General features: G+C 43.4%; 1 protein-coding gene across 1 annotated transcript in view; it reads left to right on the forward strand.

The window, feature by feature from the left end:
- Positions 1-19,325, forward strand: part of CSRP3 (cysteine and glycine rich protein 3) — a 22,566-nt gene continuing 3,241 nt past the window's right edge. The window contains exons 1-5 of the mRNA XM_019551845.1: positions 1-99; positions 7,870-8,001; positions 15,035-15,203; positions 17,865-18,000; positions 18,897-18,990. Of these exons, the coding sequence (XP_019407390.1) occupies positions 7,890-8,001; positions 15,035-15,203; positions 17,865-18,000; positions 18,897-18,990 (511 nt within the window). The 5' untranslated portion in view covers positions 1-99; positions 7,870-7,889. The remainder of the gene's footprint in view (positions 100-7,869; positions 8,002-15,034; positions 15,204-17,864; positions 18,001-18,896; positions 18,991-19,325) is intronic.

Below are 19,325 nucleotides of genomic sequence, written 5' to 3' on the forward strand. Positions count from 1 at the left end.
TCCCTTCTTATATGCCTGTGACCATTTAGACATATTTAAAGAGTGCAGGAGCCCTCCAGTTCAGTCTCTTCCCACAGCTGAAGAAGATCAAGTAGCCAGGTAAGTATTGCCAGAAAGGGTTCTGGTGGGTTGGTTTGCTAAAAGGGACAAGAGAGAGAGATCTTCCCTACCAAGCAGTACAAGTGGCCAATGTCTGTACTCACAGGCTTGTAGAGGTTTAATGCAGAAGCGTGAACTCTATTAGAGATGATAGCTGTACTCAGGTCCCTTGCCATAGTAGTGTTTTATGAAGGTTCATTACCTTTTCAGGTTTCCTAATGGCTTTACAGAGGTGGGTTTCTGGAGGCAGAATACATTTCTCTCTTTTTTCCACTTTAATTAAAGTTGCATTAATCCTTTTTAATGGGATTAAGGAAGGTGCAGAAAGTTAATTTCAACCTTGCTGAATGATGTTTTCCACAAGACACATTACCTTATATACAAATTTACCAGCTTGGAATGTGTTGGTAAATTGAAAAAATGCCAAGTTAGTTCAACTGAAAACATTTACTGATTTTTACAGAATTTAGAAAAAAATATTGTAGTTACCAAAATTTGAATGATGATTTTAATCTCAGACAGTTGTTCTTTTTGTGTTGATCTGGAATTAAATTTCAAACAGATGTCCCACAAAAACACAAACAAAAATCACTGAATATATAATAAATATAGATACAAAATTGAATCACTCCATCGTACAGATCTGTCATGGGGAACACTAAACACTAAGAGAGTTAAAACAAACAAACCCTAAAATATTTAATATTCCAGGGTGCTTAAGAATGAAGCTTAGATCATGGCTGAAACTAATTCAGACAGAGCTCATTAGGTGCCATCAGGAGAGTTCTGCTTAAGGACTGAAAGAACAGGGGCCACTTCCTTAAAGTTAAAGTCTACAAGTAGATTTTTGTGAACGTAAAAGCAACAGCTTACATTGTGGCATTAGCTCAGGAGAAAGGTAGAGCATTTATGTTTGGTGTTGCTGCTTGACCATATGAATTAGATAGCTCTGGTAGTTTAAGCCCAGTTCAAAGTATTTGGTTCCTGTATCAATAGTAAAGTTTTGGGGTTTTTTGTCCTGTTAATTATGTGTAATTCAGTGAAGGGCTTTAGCACAAGTGTAGTTTCAAAATGCTAGGAAATTGGATACGGGGTCTATAAACGGGAGAGAACAAATGAAGTCTCTTGGGTTCTTTCACTAGTCTGGTCAGAGAGTAACTCTATAACAACTCACTTGGGCAACTTTATCGAGAAGCCCCTCATTGAAATAGAAGTACTAGTCTCTCTGATAGTTCAGGGGAGTTCTGCTCGTGCATCACTTAGTCCATCTGAAAATTCTTCCCTTTGATATCTAAGCCTCAATTTACAACTGCAAAATAGGGAAGTATCTTATATGCGTTAGAAGAACAAATTCATTCTATTGAGGGATTAGGGCTATGAAAACATAGCCATTTGAATATGTAAGAATATAAAAAGAAAAAAAAGTAACAAAACTGCCATTCTCCACTAAGTACTATTGCTTTTGGTAATGTTAGTCTCTATTTTGTTAAAATGAATGTGATTGCTGTTAAGGACTTTCCTTAGATTTTGACCAAAATACCTTCTGGCATTCTGATGTAAAGCCCACAAGTGACTGTGGTGTGGGCTGCAGGTGCTGAAATATTAAACAAGATTTATTGTATGCCAATTTTGCAGGATAAGAAATGAAACAAAACAAACCATCATGTTTTAATACAATATTAATGGCAGTTGTAAATTATTTATCAAATACATTTTGATAGACACTAAGTTTTGCATAGCACCATCACCTGATGGAAAGCTGTGGGAAAATAGAGTTGTCAAAGGACGCTGACTTTTTGGGTGATGATGCTCTAATCTCTGCAATGGCTAGCTGAGCAGGCAGATGGGGGGGATGGAGACAAGGCTAGCATTCCAAGTTTTAGTACCAATAAGAGGTACTAAATAAACATGCACTAGGTTGCGCTAATGTGCAGTAGCACAAGCGCATGCTTTTTAAATGATGCTTAATGCACAGTAGCCTATTCTATTGCGCATTAGCATATTACCATTCATTTTTTACGTGCCACATCAATGTGCAGTAGAATAGACTACTGTACATTAAAATGCATGTATAGATGTGCCCTCTGAGAATTTTAGTGCTCGTAGTAGCAAACAGCTTGAGCATCTAGCTTGAATCAGTAGAGTTATGGCATATGCTTCACACATTTCTATTTTCTCTTGTATCTATGCATTTCTGCTGTGTCCATTGCCATAGTATCAAGCCTTCATAATATCAAAATTTCTAACTCAGCTGGTTCACTTCAAGGCTCTTGCAACACATGCCTTGTACTCTGTTATTACTCTTCCATTTTTGAACTCTTTATGAGGTATATCCCCAGTTCAAGTTTTGCCTCCATATGGTTGCCTTATCCAGCACAGAAATTAAGTCCTTACGACCATATTATGACATGAATTTATAACACAACTCCTTTATGAACTGCATTGAGAAGACTGTCCTGGTGATGGGTTCAAGTTTACACCCAAGAAAATCAGTGGAGGCCTTCCTTGATTTCAGTGTCTTTTGTGCTTGTTTCTGTTTATGCCCTTAGCCTTGAAATATATAGATTCCTTGCAACCATGAATTGCAATCCACAGAGGGTCAGCTCTTCACTGAAATAATTATAGGGAGATGGTACTGTAGTCTTGTGTTTGGAGAAGTGATAGAGAACTGAAGCCTGTCTACAAAATAGGATGGAGCAGATGAAGCCTTGCCTCCATCCTCCCATCTGCCTCGTCAGCTTGTCATTGCAGATTAGAGCATCAATCACCCAAAAAGTCAGAGTCTTTTGATGACTCTTTTCCCCCCCACTTTTCCATCAGGTGATGGTGTAAAGAATGGAAAATGTGTATGTACATGTAGTGATAGTGTAATGTTACTATAAATGGTGTCAGGAGCCAGGATTCCTTTCAGAGCTCTAGCCACAGGCGGTAAGAGTAAGAGGCTTTCTACTGAACTTTATCAGACTCTCTCAGAGACTTCAGTTCTAGCATTTAGCTAGGGATGTAATCTGTGCTAATCAGCAGCTCTCTTGGCACTTTGTCATGTCAGTGTCACAGAAGTTCTGTGTTTCTTTCATGACGCTTGGTTCTCCAAGGTACTCTGCAACCCTGTCTACTGAATGTCATGACAACAGTTGCATTGATTTCAGCTGATTCAGGGTTCAGTAGCATTAATTTCAGCTGATTGACTTGGAAGGGGAACCGATTCAATTTATACCAATGGAGTTTCACCCACTTCATGTATTGAGGCCCTAATCCTGTTTCCATTGGTGCCAGCTATTGTTTTGTTACCCATTTCAATACGAGCATTGTGGATACATAAGTCATATATTAGTTTTATAGGACAATATTGCTCTAAAATGTACATTTTTGCTACTCCATCTCCTGGATCATTATAGAAGGACGTTCCTAAGCATCAGAGCAGAGTTCCTAAGCATCTCTCCAAGGCTTTGAACTCTCATAGCCTTGGAGACCCTTTGGCTGTCATAGAGCTACCCATGGCAACTAGATTTCAGCAGCAGCTAGGGCTTCAGCTGTTGTTAAACAGAAAAGGAAGGATGAGGGAAACAAAGACTAGGCTGTCTCTGCTCTATGCAGCCAACTCTAGGAAATTTTGCAGGATAATAAATGGGTGATGTTCTAAAGCAGGTTTCCAATAAGAGTAACAGGTTTAAGATGGAGCTTGCTTAGTTAAGGAAAAGGATTATGAGACATGGTTGCCCGAGACGGGATGGACAGGACCTCCTGGGTTGCTATGTTCCTAACATCAGCCAACTGTTTAACTAAGGGCATGTCTACCCTGTGAAGTGAAGGTGTAATAGTAGCTTATAGTTATTTAGCATGGGTTACAAGTAGCAATAGCAAAGAAGGTAAGGCGATATGGGCTTTAAGGCATTGCAACAACTACAGACCAAATCCTTCAGGGAGTCTGGGTACATGGTTGTTCACATGTGCCAAAATCCAGGTTGCTGCTTCTTCCTTGCTATTGTTATTCATACAAGCTAGACAACGCTCATTTTCCTTCAGAAATGGATAGGGTTTAATTTTGATTCTCTGTGAATTTAATACTCTACCATGACATTTTATCACCACTTTTCAGAGTGTACTTTTTGAAATGATTATCAGCTGGTTGTGCTACACGGTTAGGGGAAATTCCCCTCAATCCATCATTTGACATCTAGAGGAATTTTGGCATAATAGGCTTGATGAATCATTCAGTGTTTAAAAACCTTCTCAGCTAAGAATACCTCAGCTGTGAATTTATCAGACATGGAACAAGCTGACCCAACTGGGCTTTGAAAGAACAGTTCACTATAATAAGAAAGTGACTGGCTTTCCAAGAAGGATAAAGAAGTCCTGAGCCAGAAGCTTCAGAACAGTTTGATAACGGGATGTGCAAATGACAAGGTGACATTCCAGTCTTCCTAGGAACGATGACTCAAAAACATTGGAAATCAAAAGGGCAAACCTGATTACTGACTAAGCTGTCATACCTCTGATACACGTAGAACTAGAGAGGACAGAGAGTTTGGAATCCAGTGACCTGGGATCTGTTTCTACTACTGACATCTCATACAACCTTGGATAAGTCATTTCACATCTCAGTTACCCAATAAAATATTGGAGGCAAGAGAATGTTTCTTTTATATATTTTTAGGGGGGTAGAAGGGAAATGATGTTTTTCTAGAGTTGTGGTTGCATAGAGCAGAGACAGCCTAATCTTCATTTCCCTCAGCCTTCTTTTTCTGTTTAAGAACAGCTGTAACCCTAGCTGCTGCTGAAATCTAGTTGCCATGGGTGGATCCATGATTTTGAAGACAGCCAAAGGGTCTCCAAGGCTATGGTAGTTCAAAGTCTTGGAGAGACCAGGAATAGCTAGGAAACAGCAAAACTGATACAAGAATAGTTAGCTTGATTAATGGAACATCAAGGGAATTAAAGAAGGAGAGATGTTTGTTAACACTTGTGGAGTAAACAAAATCATCAAGTCAACTGACTCCCTCAGCAGCCTAAATAATAATGCTACAGTTGATGCACAATGGAGCAGGAGTCAAAGCAAGGTGCTTCTATCCTGGTCAGGAAAAAAAAAAAAACAAAAACCCAAACAAACCAGAAATCAGCTTATCCACTGAATATACACGCCCTAATTTTGGAAGGCATGTGTGTTGTAGGCGAGAAAATACGGTAACTTCATAATCCAGCTGTGGACTGCCAAGGTGGCCACAGTCCCCAAGGGGTTCTGCTAGTCCTCTGACCCTTTTTACTCTAGCTGCAGAGAGTTGGCCAGACATCCACCGATCTGGACCTTAGCCTCCCCAGGCAGCCAACCTGAGGCCTACTATTGGAACCACAGGCCTTCCACAAATATCAAACTCAATTAAAACTTAACACAAAAGGATGCACTTATCTGTGCTCATTGCGTGCAGTCTCCACCGCTCTGCTCACCCTCTGGGTGGTAGGTGTGGTGCACTCCAGCAGCCAGGGTCTGGGTGTGGGTGGGCTGCAGGGCTGTTGCTAGAAGGGCCAGCCAGCTTGCCTGCTTCTGCCTAGCCTCACCATACAGCCACTACTGGCTGCTCTGAGCCCCCATGCCTGTGGAGGCAGACCCTTCTGCCCTATCCGAGCAACCAGGCTCCCAAATGTCCACAGCTGGAGACATTTCCCCAGCTGAGGCTGGTAATTGCTGCTATACCTCCCCACGGGCTTGCCTTGGGGAGCTGATTGAGCGGGGAGCGTTGTTGTGTCAGGCTAGAGAAAGCTCGGGTGCGCTTCTTCTTGCAGTGATGGTGCCAGGCCCCGTTATACCTTCACCTCACACCATATTAAGAAATGTAAGTATGGGAGATTACCTTTGCTGATCACATGGTGATGTAGGCTAGCATCTGCTCTGAAGAGATTTGAGTGATATGGTATCCCTTACTCATCTTGGAATATGGGTCAGTAGATATTTCATGAGGCCAAGTTCTGCCCTTAGTTTTGCAACTGTAACGTCACTAAAACTTTCAGCTGTGTCAAGGACCTCTACCAACTTTTGCTTCACAAATGCCAGCGTTTGATGAAGTGAGTTCTTGTCCATAAATGCTTATGCATCTCCAATTCATTTAGTCAATATTAAGGTACAGCTCTACTCTGCCTTCTGCCTGACAAATGAAAGTGAATGGATAAGAAGAAAAACAGTCGCTGGAAGAAAAAGGTGATAACTGGGAAATAGTTATAGATTCCAGCTACTGTAGGTCAGTGCTTCCCAAACTTTTCCTCAGGATGATCCCATTTATGACCCCATTTCCTCAGCTGGCACCTTACCCCCCACCTGCAGCACCCCTCAGGTGCCCCTATCTACATCCGCCCATCCCCTCAGCCCTGCTGGTGCCCCTCATGCACGACTTGCAGCCCCTTGCCTCCCCCAGCCGCCAGGGCTATGGGATCAGGGCCAGGGCCTGAAGCACCCCCACAGCACTCAAGCCCCACCTGCTGCAGCCAGAGCCGAGCCCAGATCCCGGCTCTCCCTATCCCAGTGGGTGGCACAGCTGGCATGGAGCCCATGGGAGGGGGCAGGGGGAAGATGATGCCTGCCCACTGAGGGTTTGGGGCTTCCCAGCCTGCTGCCCTCCCCCTGGGGGCCCCTGCAGCCCAGTGGGCAGGACTTGGCATCGGAGGGCAGGGAGGCTCAGTGCTGCTGCAAGGAGCCCCATGCTGGCTGTGCCACTGTGGTGAGGCATCCCCTGCCCACTCAGCAGCAGCAGTGGAGGCAACATGGAATTGTCCCCCCAGATGCTACTAGGTAGGCAGCGGGTGCTTCGCCATGGTGGCATGGTTGGCATGGGGCTCCTGGCAGCGGCACTAAACCTCCCCAACCCATTCTGCCATGGAGGCCCTGGCAGCAGGGCAGGGAGCCCCTAGCCCACTGTGTACAGCCCGCATGCAGCCCTGCCCCATGCACAAATCTTGGGGGGACATCCCCAGCCCTACTTCTGCTCCACTCCTTCCCGCCCTCACTCTTGCCCTCACCATGAGGGCTCAATCTGCCCGCCCTTTCCCGCCATAGACTTACCTGCAGGAGCTGCTCTCCACACTGCCTGGTTGCCATGTGCATGTGTGTGCATACACATGCACGTGGCTCCCTCTGCCTGATCACCCTCCTCCCCCTTCCCCCAGCCCCAAGCGGCCCCTTGCAGGAAAGTTGGGAGCCACTGCTGTAGGTCCTTGTGCAGACTGTTGTCATCATGTGATCAAAGCTCTTTACTATGCATACTTATATTCAAAACAACCCTGCAAGGGAGGTTACTAGTATATCCATTTTCCAGACATATGTCCATTTTATAGATAAATTGCCTGTGATTACACGAGAAGTGTGTGGCACAATAAAGAAATGATCACAAGTGTCCTCTGTTCCTCAGCATTTGACTGTGATACTCCAGACTGAAGGTTGACTGAATACACACTGGTTACCAGTGACCGCAAAGAGCCGCTAGAATAACCAGGTTTCTCAAAGAGATATGAAAGTCCTTGCTCTTGGTTTCCCACAATGATACTTCTATGGCAGCAACAGGGAGATGGAGTGGTTCAGATATTTCCCACATCAGAAGTTTCCTACATCAGAGAATGAGGAAATACCAGGCTGATACTTACATGGGGAAATACTGAGCTGATACTTAAATGGGCAGCCACATTGGCTTTGGCTTACCTGAATCAACAGTAGGCAACCACAGGGAAGAGTCCAGACCACAGTGCTTTAAAAGGTTTATCTATTTCTTCACTTTTTTTTTTTAGAGTGCCCTTCACGCTTGAGGATGCCAAACTGGGGAGGTGGAGCCAAGTGCGGTGCTTGTGACAAGACTGTATATCATGCTGAGGAAATCCAGTGCAATGGCAGGAGTTTTCACAAGACCTGCTTCCACTGCAGTAAGCTACATCATTGCAATTTTGGAATGTAAATCCAGCTCGATATAAGTCTCATTTTAATGTGGCATATTCCAATAACTTTACTGCTATGGCAGTAGAGTGGGATATTGGATTTCTGCTCAGAACTGAAGGAGACTTTCTATCATTTATTTTATTCCTGTAGAATTTTGCTCGCAAGCAATGCTCTGGTCTGTAGCATTCTTCCTGTAGCAGGTGAATTCAATTCAGGAAAAACTTCATGAGATATACACATCTCATTTTGGGGGAGGGGGAGGGCACTCAAAGGGGATAGCAGTCTTATTTTACTTCAGCATCTTAAGAAACACCATGGGCAACTTCTAGCCCCCGTACTCTGCTCTAGCACTGCATAGAGGATCTAATTGAAGGACTTGAGCCCTAAGGAGAACACATCAGGGCAGAAAATGCAAAAGCAAATGCTTTTTCCATGATGGTCAATCCTAGATAAGACTGTTGATGAGTCAGAATAATGAAACTTATTTGTGGGTTATATTGTGCAATGCAGGGTGTCTGCATGAGATGCTATGTCACAGTAGTGACAAGCTACTGTGCCATTGCTTGTCACTATGGCAACATAGCATTGGCGGGCACTAATTGTGATGCCCCCACTGCTGTGCAGTAGAGTCGAAAATGACTTGTGTACTCCCAGGACTGCACTGAATTGGCACATGCTGTAGTGCAGTACCAACTGCACAGTCAGGGGCATGTGTAAACGCTCCCACTCTGTGTGCCAGAATATGTCTTGACTTAAAAATCATGCCATTGCTGTCCTCAGTAAAGCTAAAAAGATTACAGCACAGATAACAAAACTGTAGTCAAGAGCCATCAGAACAGAAAATCAAGCTAGATTCCCAAAGGGATTTAGACATTACCATGCCTAACTTCTGGGAACCCTCTTTCCTGGTGTAATTCTTAGTCCAGAATTAGGCATTCAGGATTCTTACGCAGTGCACTGTAGAAGCAAGGGATGAGTTTCATAAAGGAATTTAGATGCATAAATGGATCTGGATGAAATTTAGGTGCCTAAATCCAAAAGAACAATTCACACAAAACCTGCCTAACTCACTTGGGTGCTAGACAATCCCTAAAGGCTTAAGCTTTCTGGTGGAATATTATTTAGGTGTCTTAAGTTTAGTTATTGGGTGTGGGTGTGTCTGTGGGGATGGATAGGTGTGAGCAGTGAGGGAGTGTGTGGATATATAGGTGTGGGTGGGTATGGGGTTTGTGGGGGGATGTGTGTAGGGTAGAGGGTGGCTGAGGTGTGTGACAGGGTGTAGGTAATGGGGTCTGTGTGTATGGCAGTGCAAGGGGGTGTGGGACTCACCCTAAAAACATACACACGCACCCCTCCCTCTCCTGACCCTGGTACCTGGAGCAGCCAGCAGGAAAGCAGGGTAATGGCAGCTACGGTGGTGGCGAGTGGGAGTGAGCAGGTGTAGGGAAGTGCAGTGACAGCTGGGCAGGAGCGTGGTGGTGCTGGTGTCCCAGGGTCAGCACCAGTGGGGCCCAGAGCAGAGCAGCAGGAGTGCGGGCCCCTGCCCCCCACCCCTCATTCAGCACAGCTGGTACCAGACCCTGCAGGACTGAGGCAATCCCCACGGTCCTCCCCTGCCTTCTCTTCCCCCACCTCCGCCTCAGTGTTCTTATCTGAATTTCCCTCTCGGGTGCAGGGAGGCAAGCAAAACCAAAGAAGTGATTCTTCCGCTCCATTCAGCGTTGGTGAGACCCTAACTGGAGTAGTGTCAAGTTCTGGGTGCTGCACTTCAGCAAGGGCATGGTAAAGCTTGAGAGAATCCAGAGAAGAGCTACCCATATGATCAAGAGACTTGCATGGCAAACCATTCAAGGAAAGGGAGCTGGGACTATTCAGCCCGAAAAAGAGAAGGCTGAGAGGGGACTTGTTAGCAGCTTACCGCTACATCAGGGGAGTACATCAAGGGCTCAGTGAACAACTGTTCACCAGGGCACCATTGGGAAAAACCAGGAGTAATGGCCACAAACTTCTGGAAGACTGTTTCAGGCTCAACATTAGGAAAAGCTTCTTCACAGTTAAAGTGTCCAGACTGTGGAATAAGCTCCTTTCAGAAGTGGTGCAATCACCTACCTTGGAGATCTTCAAGAGGAGACTAGACAGTCACCTTGCTGGGCCACCTAACCTAGCTATCTTTCCTGCCTGGTGCAGGGGGCGGGACCCGATGATGTCTGAGGTCCCTTCCAGCCCTTTACAATCTATGAGGCAGGAACACCACCAGGACCCAATGCCAGAAGTCTCTGCTAAGTATGGGGCTTCCATCTGGGGGGGGCAGGGCTGGGTGGCAAGGGGCTGGGGGGCGGGGCCGGGCTGGCCTTGCTTCTAGGCTGAGTCCTGCCAGCTTCCCCAGGGTCCTAATTCCCCTGTCTCCTGTTATCTTTGACAGGCAGCCAGGAACAGAAATATTAATTTTCTAAATCTTTTAGGGGCCCTGCGGGCCAGATGGAATGGGCTGGTGGGCTGGATCTGGCCCACTGGCTGTATTTTGCCTACCCCTGCTCTACATTCAAGCTGGTTGGGGAAGCCTTTTTGGTTAAGAAACCTGTGAAGGGCTCCAAGCAGATCAGTGGTGTCAGAATTTAAGTGATTTTATGGATACCTCCTACATTATCAGTAGAAAACCAGGCTTCTAGGAATTTTAGGTACCTGCAAAGTAGGTGGCAGCTGAGCAGGGATCTGAGTGTCATCTCTATGTCAGTCTAGCTTGTGGAGCCATGTACTCCTTAATGCTAACTCTGACAAGGATAACTATCTTTCAAAACTGCTGAGTCCACTTAGCTGGATTTTTCAAAATTAAATGAATAAATGTGGCCTAAGCATGAAAAAATATTAAGTCAAACTTATTTTTGACCAACTTATAAAGAACTTAGAATCAGATTATGAGATGTGTCAGGCAACATGAATTATAAACATTTCTACCTGTACCCCATACTATTTGTCTTATAAATACTATGGGGAGGGTGGTGGGGCAGGAGAAAATTGTACCTCGCATGTGAATTGCTGTTTACCTACTTTGTTTCCCTGTCAGGTTTTAAAACACAGCTATAATGTACATTTGGCAGGATCTTACTATGCAAACCTGAAACGGCTTAGTGATGGTTTATGAACAATTTCTCTTTGCAGATGACAGGTCCCAGAGCTATTTCAACAATAGCACTTCAAGGGCTTTTGCTCCATCTGTTGTGGCAAATAGATACTCTATCCTGAAGATGTCAAAAATAGAAACATTTTATCTGCGGTTTGAGTTCCCATCATCCCTTAACTCCCTCAGTAAACATAATTATCATCTTAGAACAAATGAGAATGCACCACAAAGTGATCTGATTCACAAATTTACAGAAGCCTCTAGTTTTATCACCATTATTTTAAAAAAGAAATTGCACAAGGTCTGGCTTTTTTGCTACATAGCTTCATCTATTTTTGTCCCTTCATTGCCTACCAGTAACTGGAGCCTAATCCAGTATGCACTCATGATGGTGATGAAATTCCCATTGACTTCAAGGTTTTGATCAGACCCTGTAGTGAGACTGTTTGATCAATTGCTTTTGCTTAAATTTTTTAACACCCCCCTCACAAATATTAAAATAATTGGAAATAACCAGCCAACCGTTGTGAAGTATGAACTCCCAAGAATCTAATCCTCACTGGGCATGTCTACACAAGGTGTTTAGTGTACAGTAGATTAATTAGCTGTGCAGTATATGCCATAGCATCTATATGTACACCCCTGGTAGGATAGAGTAAACTAATTTTCTTGGCAGCAGGATAGCACTGGTAAATAAAAGTACTATCCTGCTGCAGAGTAAAAAACTCCACAGCAGTGCATGTGTAAGCTCTGCCCTGGGTGGCTGGGGTATGAGGGTGCTTCAGTGCAGGGGCTACCTGCTGGCTGACTCCAGCCATCTCCTCTGCAGCACATTAAGTGAGAGTGAGCAGCCCCAAGCTGGTAGGCCATCTCCCTGGACACACTGTCAGCTGGGGATGCTTTTGACTTGGTTCAACATGCTGCACGCTCTGGTGCATATTTGAAAGGCTCACCCAGGAGCAATAAACTCTAAAGCAGTAACTCCAGAGTTTATTGCTTTGCATTAATTGCACGTGTAGATGTACCCACTGTTCATTTAATATTTTTTCTGGTCCTTCTGTGAGCTAAGCCATCTTATTTCTCAAAATACCCATAGTCCATTTATGAATTAGGTACCGGCCTTGATAAACAGCTAATGCTTTTCCAAATGACATTTGATAATGGACCCATTCCTACTCATTTTTTTTTTCTGTCACACATTCTCAGAAGTGGTAGGTACTTTTGGGTACCTCAATTTTGGTGCCTAACTTGAAACTTATCCTCCTTGTCTCCTTGTCTATGGGTGGGTATTTGCTTTCTGAAAAATCAAGCCCATTCCAAGTATCTCAAGTTGGGTTCTCAAAAAATCAAGGCACCTAAAATTACTAGTCACTTGAAATACATGCTTACCTTTTTGGTAGTTTAAGGTTTTGCATTTTTCATATCTGAATTCCATATCTGAAGGGGATCCTTAACTTGCCCCCACTAAAGTGTCCTGATCTGATTTGATAACTTGTAGGGTTAGAAGGTCATTCACTCACAGTGCTTATTCACTCCTTGGCTCCCCTGATGAGACTGGCATCATTGGTGCTAATTAGCAGTAATTGTGATAGGGGTTTTTTATGATGTGGACACAAGTTCACTGAGGACTGGCCTGAGACCACTAATAAACAGCTGTTAGCTCTTGTTAACCTTTGTTTCCTCCTGTCAGTGGTAGATTTAAAGTAGTAGCCTAGTAGATAAAACGTTGTATCCCATTACCAATGCTTGGCATTCCTGTCTCACTTCTCTATTGAAGAACTCCAAATGTTTTAGTAGTGAGTTAAGTGGCGTAAGAATGCCACTGGGGAAGCCAAAGTACTGAGGTCTGTTGCCTAACTTTCTTCAGTGTTTGGTTGTAGAATCTCTTCCAGACCATTCTGGCGAAACTCTGGAAAGATGCGTGGGATGATTCTTGCTTTAGAACTTAAACGTGCCCAGATAGATGCTCAGATAAATGAACAAAACTTCCTCATCGAGTCTTATCTCAACACTGAGAGCAGATCAGTGACTAATGGAAACGTGCTATGTTTCTTTTTCAATGCTGAAACTTTTTGATGCCCTAAGGGAATGTTTCTCAGCCTTTTTAGACAGGAGACACTCCTTGATAGACTTGAAGCACCCCTTGGAAAATGCCAGCTCTTGTTTTACTTGCTTTTTTACTACAGAAAAATAGTAGGGCAATTCTGTTGTTGCAGTGAACTCAGAAAGATCACAAGTCAGAATGTTTTTGACACTATGTATTCCTCTGTGAAATCTCTGGGTTCGTTTTATGAATCTTGATTGCCGTGTATAGCACTGTTGAGTCTCAAGGCATTCTGCTTGAGAATAACTGCTCTAATGTCTGGGATGAGATGGGAGAGAGACCCAGAAAGGTTTCTAACGCTGTAGTAGAGGTTCCATGACTAGTTCTGCCAGGCCCAAAAAATATGCCTCTAGGCTGGTGCTTCTCACGTTAGGTGAGGAGAAGGAACTAAGTGCCTAAAATGAAATGGAGATCAATGAAAAATGAAGAATGGGGGTCATGATTGACCCTAAGATGAACATGAGCCACTAGTGTGATGTCTCAGATGGTAAAGGAAACCATAGATTTGCATCCATAGGTGCTTCGCAAGTAAATCTCAGGATGTTATCCTCCGGCTGTACTTGGCCTTGGTGAGGCCACAGCTGGAGTACTGTATCCAATTCTGGGCTCCACAATTCAGGAAGGATGTGCAGAAGCTTGAAAGAGTCCAGAGAGCCACATGCATGATCAGAGGACAGGAGAATAGGCTTTATGAAGAAAGACTAAGAGCCATGGGACTCTTCAGCTTAGAAAAGCACAGGTTCAGGGGTGACCTGGTGGCAGCCTATAAGTACATCGGGGTGTACAACAGGATCTGGGGGACGTCTGTTCACCAGGGCGCCCCAAGGGATGAGAAGGACCAATGGTCACAAACTCCTCCAAGACCATTTTAGGCTGGAAATAAGGAAAAACTTCTTTACTGTCCAAGCCCCCAAGGCCTGGAATAGACTCCCTCCAGAGGTGGTGCAAGCACCTACTCTGGACTCCTTTAAGAAGTGTTTGGACGTTTATCTTGCTGGGATCCTTTGACTGACTTCCTGCCTTTGGGGCAGGAGGCTGGAATCTATCTCCTCCTTCCAGCCCTAATGTCTATGAACTCTATAAGAACACTGGTCAAACAAACCATAGCTTTCTGCATGAACTCATAGTAGTGCTAAATAAATTTTTGCACAGAGATTGAATGTTTTCATAGGATGGAATGAAGAGAAGGTTGAGAAGGTTATATGGTTCCATTATTATTTATTAATGTGTATGTATGCTATTTCAGTGAAAGCCCATAGATATGGACATGGAATAAAGTTAATTTGTAAATATTGTATGTACTTGAATCTAAGATGAGTTCCCCCCCAGTCAGCATGGAGACTGCAAGGAACAAAGCATGGAGGGCAGTGAGCTAGGGGACCAGCTGTGCCCTACAGCAACAATTTTTCCTGCCTCACGCCCACACCCTCCCCCACACACTCTCAGCAATGGGAACGGGACAAATTCAAGACAACCCTCTGATAATTAGATTTTATACTTGGAAAATTATAACAAATTTATAAATGTTCCTATACAGAACATAATAATTAGGGGTCAACTTAGTTTCAATTTATTTCCCCTTCAAACACTATATATCAGTACTCCCCTCTCTTGCTATATCCTTTTTATAGGGCAACCAGAAATTAATCCAGTATCCTAGATGAAGGTATGATGTTTATTTATGTAAACTAACCACTTCCAGGACTAGAAAAATTCTTTATATTGTAATCATTTAAGTATGTTAAACCAGGTTTGTAAATATAAATTTCTATATGCACTTTCCCCATGTTTTTAGTGGCTTGCAGAAAAGCTCTGGATAGTACCACAGTAGCAGCTCACGAATCTGAAATCTACTGCAAAACCTGTTATGGAAGAAAATATGGCCCCAAAGGTATTGGATTTGGACAAGGGGCAGGATGCCTCAGTACTGATACCGGTGAACATCTAGGCTTGGATCTACAACAGTGAGTTAAATTGCACTGACAATACCCTTTTTTTCCGCCCAGTGGTACATTCTCCACTTATCAGGTACCTTACTCGGTTTCCATAACAACGTTGAACTTAAGTGGCAGAGCAGACTCTCCTCCAGGATTTTCTTTAGTGGGTCTAGTAATTCTACCAATTTTTAATAACGTTCAGTCTCTTCTTTTAAAATAACTTCTTATTCCATTGGGCAATTACACTACAGAAGGAGCTTTTGCTTTACATGTCACTAGAGTTAGATATTCACTGTAAATGTAATTTGCTGTTAGTGCCACAATGGTAGAATCATGTGCATCATGGAACAATAGACTCAAATGCTTATACCCCTCTATGCGAAGTATCTTTGATTTTATTAATATAGAAAACTCACAGTATCATGTGCTGTTAGACTATTTCCCTGTACGGAGAAAAAGTTTTCTACATTTTTCTCTCATACGTCATGTACCATGTACAGAATGGCTGATGGTATATGACCCAGAGGGGGGATTTTAATATGATCTCTAGAGAGCCCTAATTGTAGATAATTGCTTGTGTTAATTGTTTACATAATAGTTTTCAGCAATTCTCACAGCTGCTAATTTCTAAATGACTCCATCACTTTCCTCTGGTACATTGCAATGAAGACAGTTAACAAATATCTTATTCTAAAAAGTACAAGCTTGAAGGACATATTTTATCTGTAACCCATAGCCATAGGTGTATCCGTTACCAATAGCAAGATGCAAACTAGCAAATCCTGAGCTCCTAGACATTTATTGACTTGTTGCAGTATGACAATCGAGTAATCCCACAGATGACTAAAAGACAACACTGGAAAGAAAGAAAGGTTGAAAATTATTTTTCCGACTTTGACACAGCATACTTTTTGAAAATCAGTAAAACTTGATGAAGCTTTACAAAGAGCAGAGAAAGGACAGTGTGTGAAATCTGCCTCCTATTTCATTGTTCTCGCTATTAAGACTTAGCTGGCGTGCCGACACATGTCCCCAAATGTGCAGTTGTTACTGCACAGTCATTTAGTATTTGGTTTAGCATTTAGTACAGGGGCAACAATTATTTTGGGTGCAGGGCCATTTATTGAGTTTTGACAAGCTGTCAAGGGCCGCATGGGTAGCCCCACCCATTGACAGGTGCCCCGCTCCAGCCGCTGTCTTGTGACTGGAAGCCCCACCCCCTAACGCCTGACCTTTGCAACCAGAAGTCCCTCCCACCCTGGAAGGGGTTTTGCCACCTTGGAACCAGAAAAATACCAAATTATATTCTAAAAATCGAACATCCACAGCATTCATTAATTTGATTTAAAAAAAAATATTTTTGTCCTGATTTACATGCGATTGTGTAGTGTAGACAGAGGTGATCACAAAATAGCTTAAAATGAAGTGTTACTCTTGTATGTTGTGGGGGTAGGCATAGGTTTGTGGAGGCTGTGGGTATGTGGGGTGAGGGAGCATGAAGGTGTGTGTGGATATGTGGGATGTGGGTGGGTGTAGGATCTGTGGGGGGACGGTGCCTGGGGTTTGTGTATGGCAGTGCAAGGGAGGGTGTGGGTGCATGTGGGACTCAACCTTTGAACACACACTCTCAGCCCGAGCCTGCACACACACTCTGCCCTGCGTCTGGATGCACACATGCACACTCTGCCCATGCCTGCACCCACACACTGCCCCTGAGCCTGCACATGCATGCGCGCGCGCGCACACACACACACACACATATATATACACTCTACCCAAGCCTACACATACACCCCTACACCTGTGCTCCACAGTTTGGTGATGCAGCCAGGAGCCAGGTGCTGCTGGAGCAGGGCAGGGGCAGAAAAGCAGGGAACTGGCTGGGGGTTGGTCAGGGCTGAGCTACTCAAGCCTGCTGAGGGCTCTCTCTGGGTCCTACTGCCCCTGGCTCTTCTCAGCTTTGACAGGCTGCCAGGAGCAAATAAATATTAAGTTACTAAATTTTTTAGGGGCCCCACAGGCCGGATAGAATGGCCTGGTGGACCGGATGTGGCCCATGGGCTATATTTTGCCCACCTCTGATTTAGTACTTGCTTTACATTTACTACAAAATAACTGCACAGTAATCACTGCTACTGTGCAGTCCCAGCAGTGAATGGGTTGTTTCTGACCCTACTGTGGAATAACAAGCTAGTGCACAGTAACAAGCTACTGTGCAATAGCTTGTTGCTACTGTGTAGTAGCATGTCACAGTTTATGCCCACCAATACTATGTCGCTGTAGCAACAAGCTATGGCGTAGTGTCCCGTGTAGATGTGCCCAGAAGGTAGCTGATTAGACAGCAATTTTGCTTTGTATTTCCCCTTGTCTCATGTTGTCTCTTTCATGAAGCCAATGTCTTCCCTTTGGCTGATGTGTAGTGTTTTGTCCAACTATTACTTGGTGCCACCAATGTAGTATCCAGCTGCTTCTTTAGTCACAATGCCAGCTTCTCAACACTGTCAAACACAGAATATGCTGCAGGCTATTTTGATTTTCTTGTCTTGAATGTCAGGATAGATATCCTGAGATTTAATACCTAAGTATGGATTAACACTTAAGAGTCTATATAGTATATATTGAAATAGAGAAAATTATTTTTATAATGGAAACACTATTTTTCAAGTGGTGTTTTAAATCTGTTTTCAGAAGTTCGCCAAAGCCTGCTCGTCCTTCTACACCTACCAACCCTTCAAAGTTTGCCAAAAAGTTTGGAGATGTGGAGAAGTGCCCTCGCTGTGCTAAATCGGTATACGCTGCAGAGAAAATAATGGGAGGAGGAAAAGTAAGATACCACATTTTTTTCCACTTAAGAAAAAATATTTTGAAGCTATTTGGTTTAAAATTCTGTTGAATTAAAGAAATAGATGGTCCTTAATATGGAAATCTTCTTTAAATCATAGATAAGCCGCCACATAGAAAGTAGTATCTCAAGCTACTCTGCTTTGCTGTGCCAATGTACCAGGACCCACACCTCAACCATCTACTTGTGACATAATTCAATCTTCATTGCTCTACTAGTTCTTGGCTGTGCCAACATTTTCACAAAGGCTATTAAAAAGATACTAGATAGTAGTTGGTTTTGGAGTTAATTGACCTGGGGACAACTTTGAACTACATACCTTAAAATGAAAAACTATCATATTAAGTCTCAACTGTTTAAGTTCTACACTTTTAAAAAAAAAAATGAATTCAAAGGAATTTGTTGGTGTTGACGTTTTGTCTTTAAATTATTTTATAATCGGGGAGATATATGGCACTCTGCATCCATGCATTTAACATGGTTATGGACACTCTGGCATATGGCCTTGATCACTGTGCCCTTGGTTTTGATCCTGTGATTTAAATTGGGCTCTGGGGTCCCTGTGCTACTGCCCAGGATTAGGCTCCAGAGCTCCATGTGGCCTTGCCTGCCGCCCGGGCACTCAAATCTGGCTTGATCTATTGTGCAGGGCCATGACACTACTTCTACAAAGACAGAGGATTAATATACATAATCTCCTAAAACTTGTTACAAGATCTAAAAGTCCAAAAATATAGGCTGAGAATGAATAGAATAAACTGAAAATGAAAGAAGCACAACTTTTAATCTTTTCAGGCAAAGAACATGTGCATTACTTGTCCAAATTACTTAATGTAGCTGGCTAATTTTTTTTCCTCCAAACTTCCTATCTTTCTCAGCCTTGGCATAAGACATGCTTCCGCTGTGCCATTTGTGGAAAGAGCTTAGAATCGACAAATGTTACAGACAAAGATGGAGAACTGTATTGTAAAGGTAAGCACGGTCATATATCTAAAATATTTCAGACAAGACGGCTAAATATACCAGTCTAAAACTGTTCAATGTTGACACAGTACTACCTTTGTTACACACCTTAACAAAATTTTTCTGAAAAAGTATTTCACTTTCTTTTCTCTACAATAGGGTCTTTAAATTATATAAGACCCACAGGTACACCAATATTACATCTTCTACTAACAATATTTAAATAACTAGCTAACTGCCCATCAAGAATGGTGGATTTCAGGAAGTGTTTACATGGCCCACCCTCAGCCTTTGGGGTTGGTCATGTAAAGACTCCTTACACTTCCACCACCTCCAGCCTCCAG

This window comes from Crocodylus porosus, unplaced genomic scaffold, assembly GCF_001723895.1.
Source record: "Crocodylus porosus isolate Cpor-Errol unplaced genomic scaffold, CroPor_comp1, whole genome shotgun sequence".
NCBI classification, from domain to species: Eukaryota; Metazoa; Chordata; order Crocodylia; family Crocodylidae; genus Crocodylus; species Crocodylus porosus.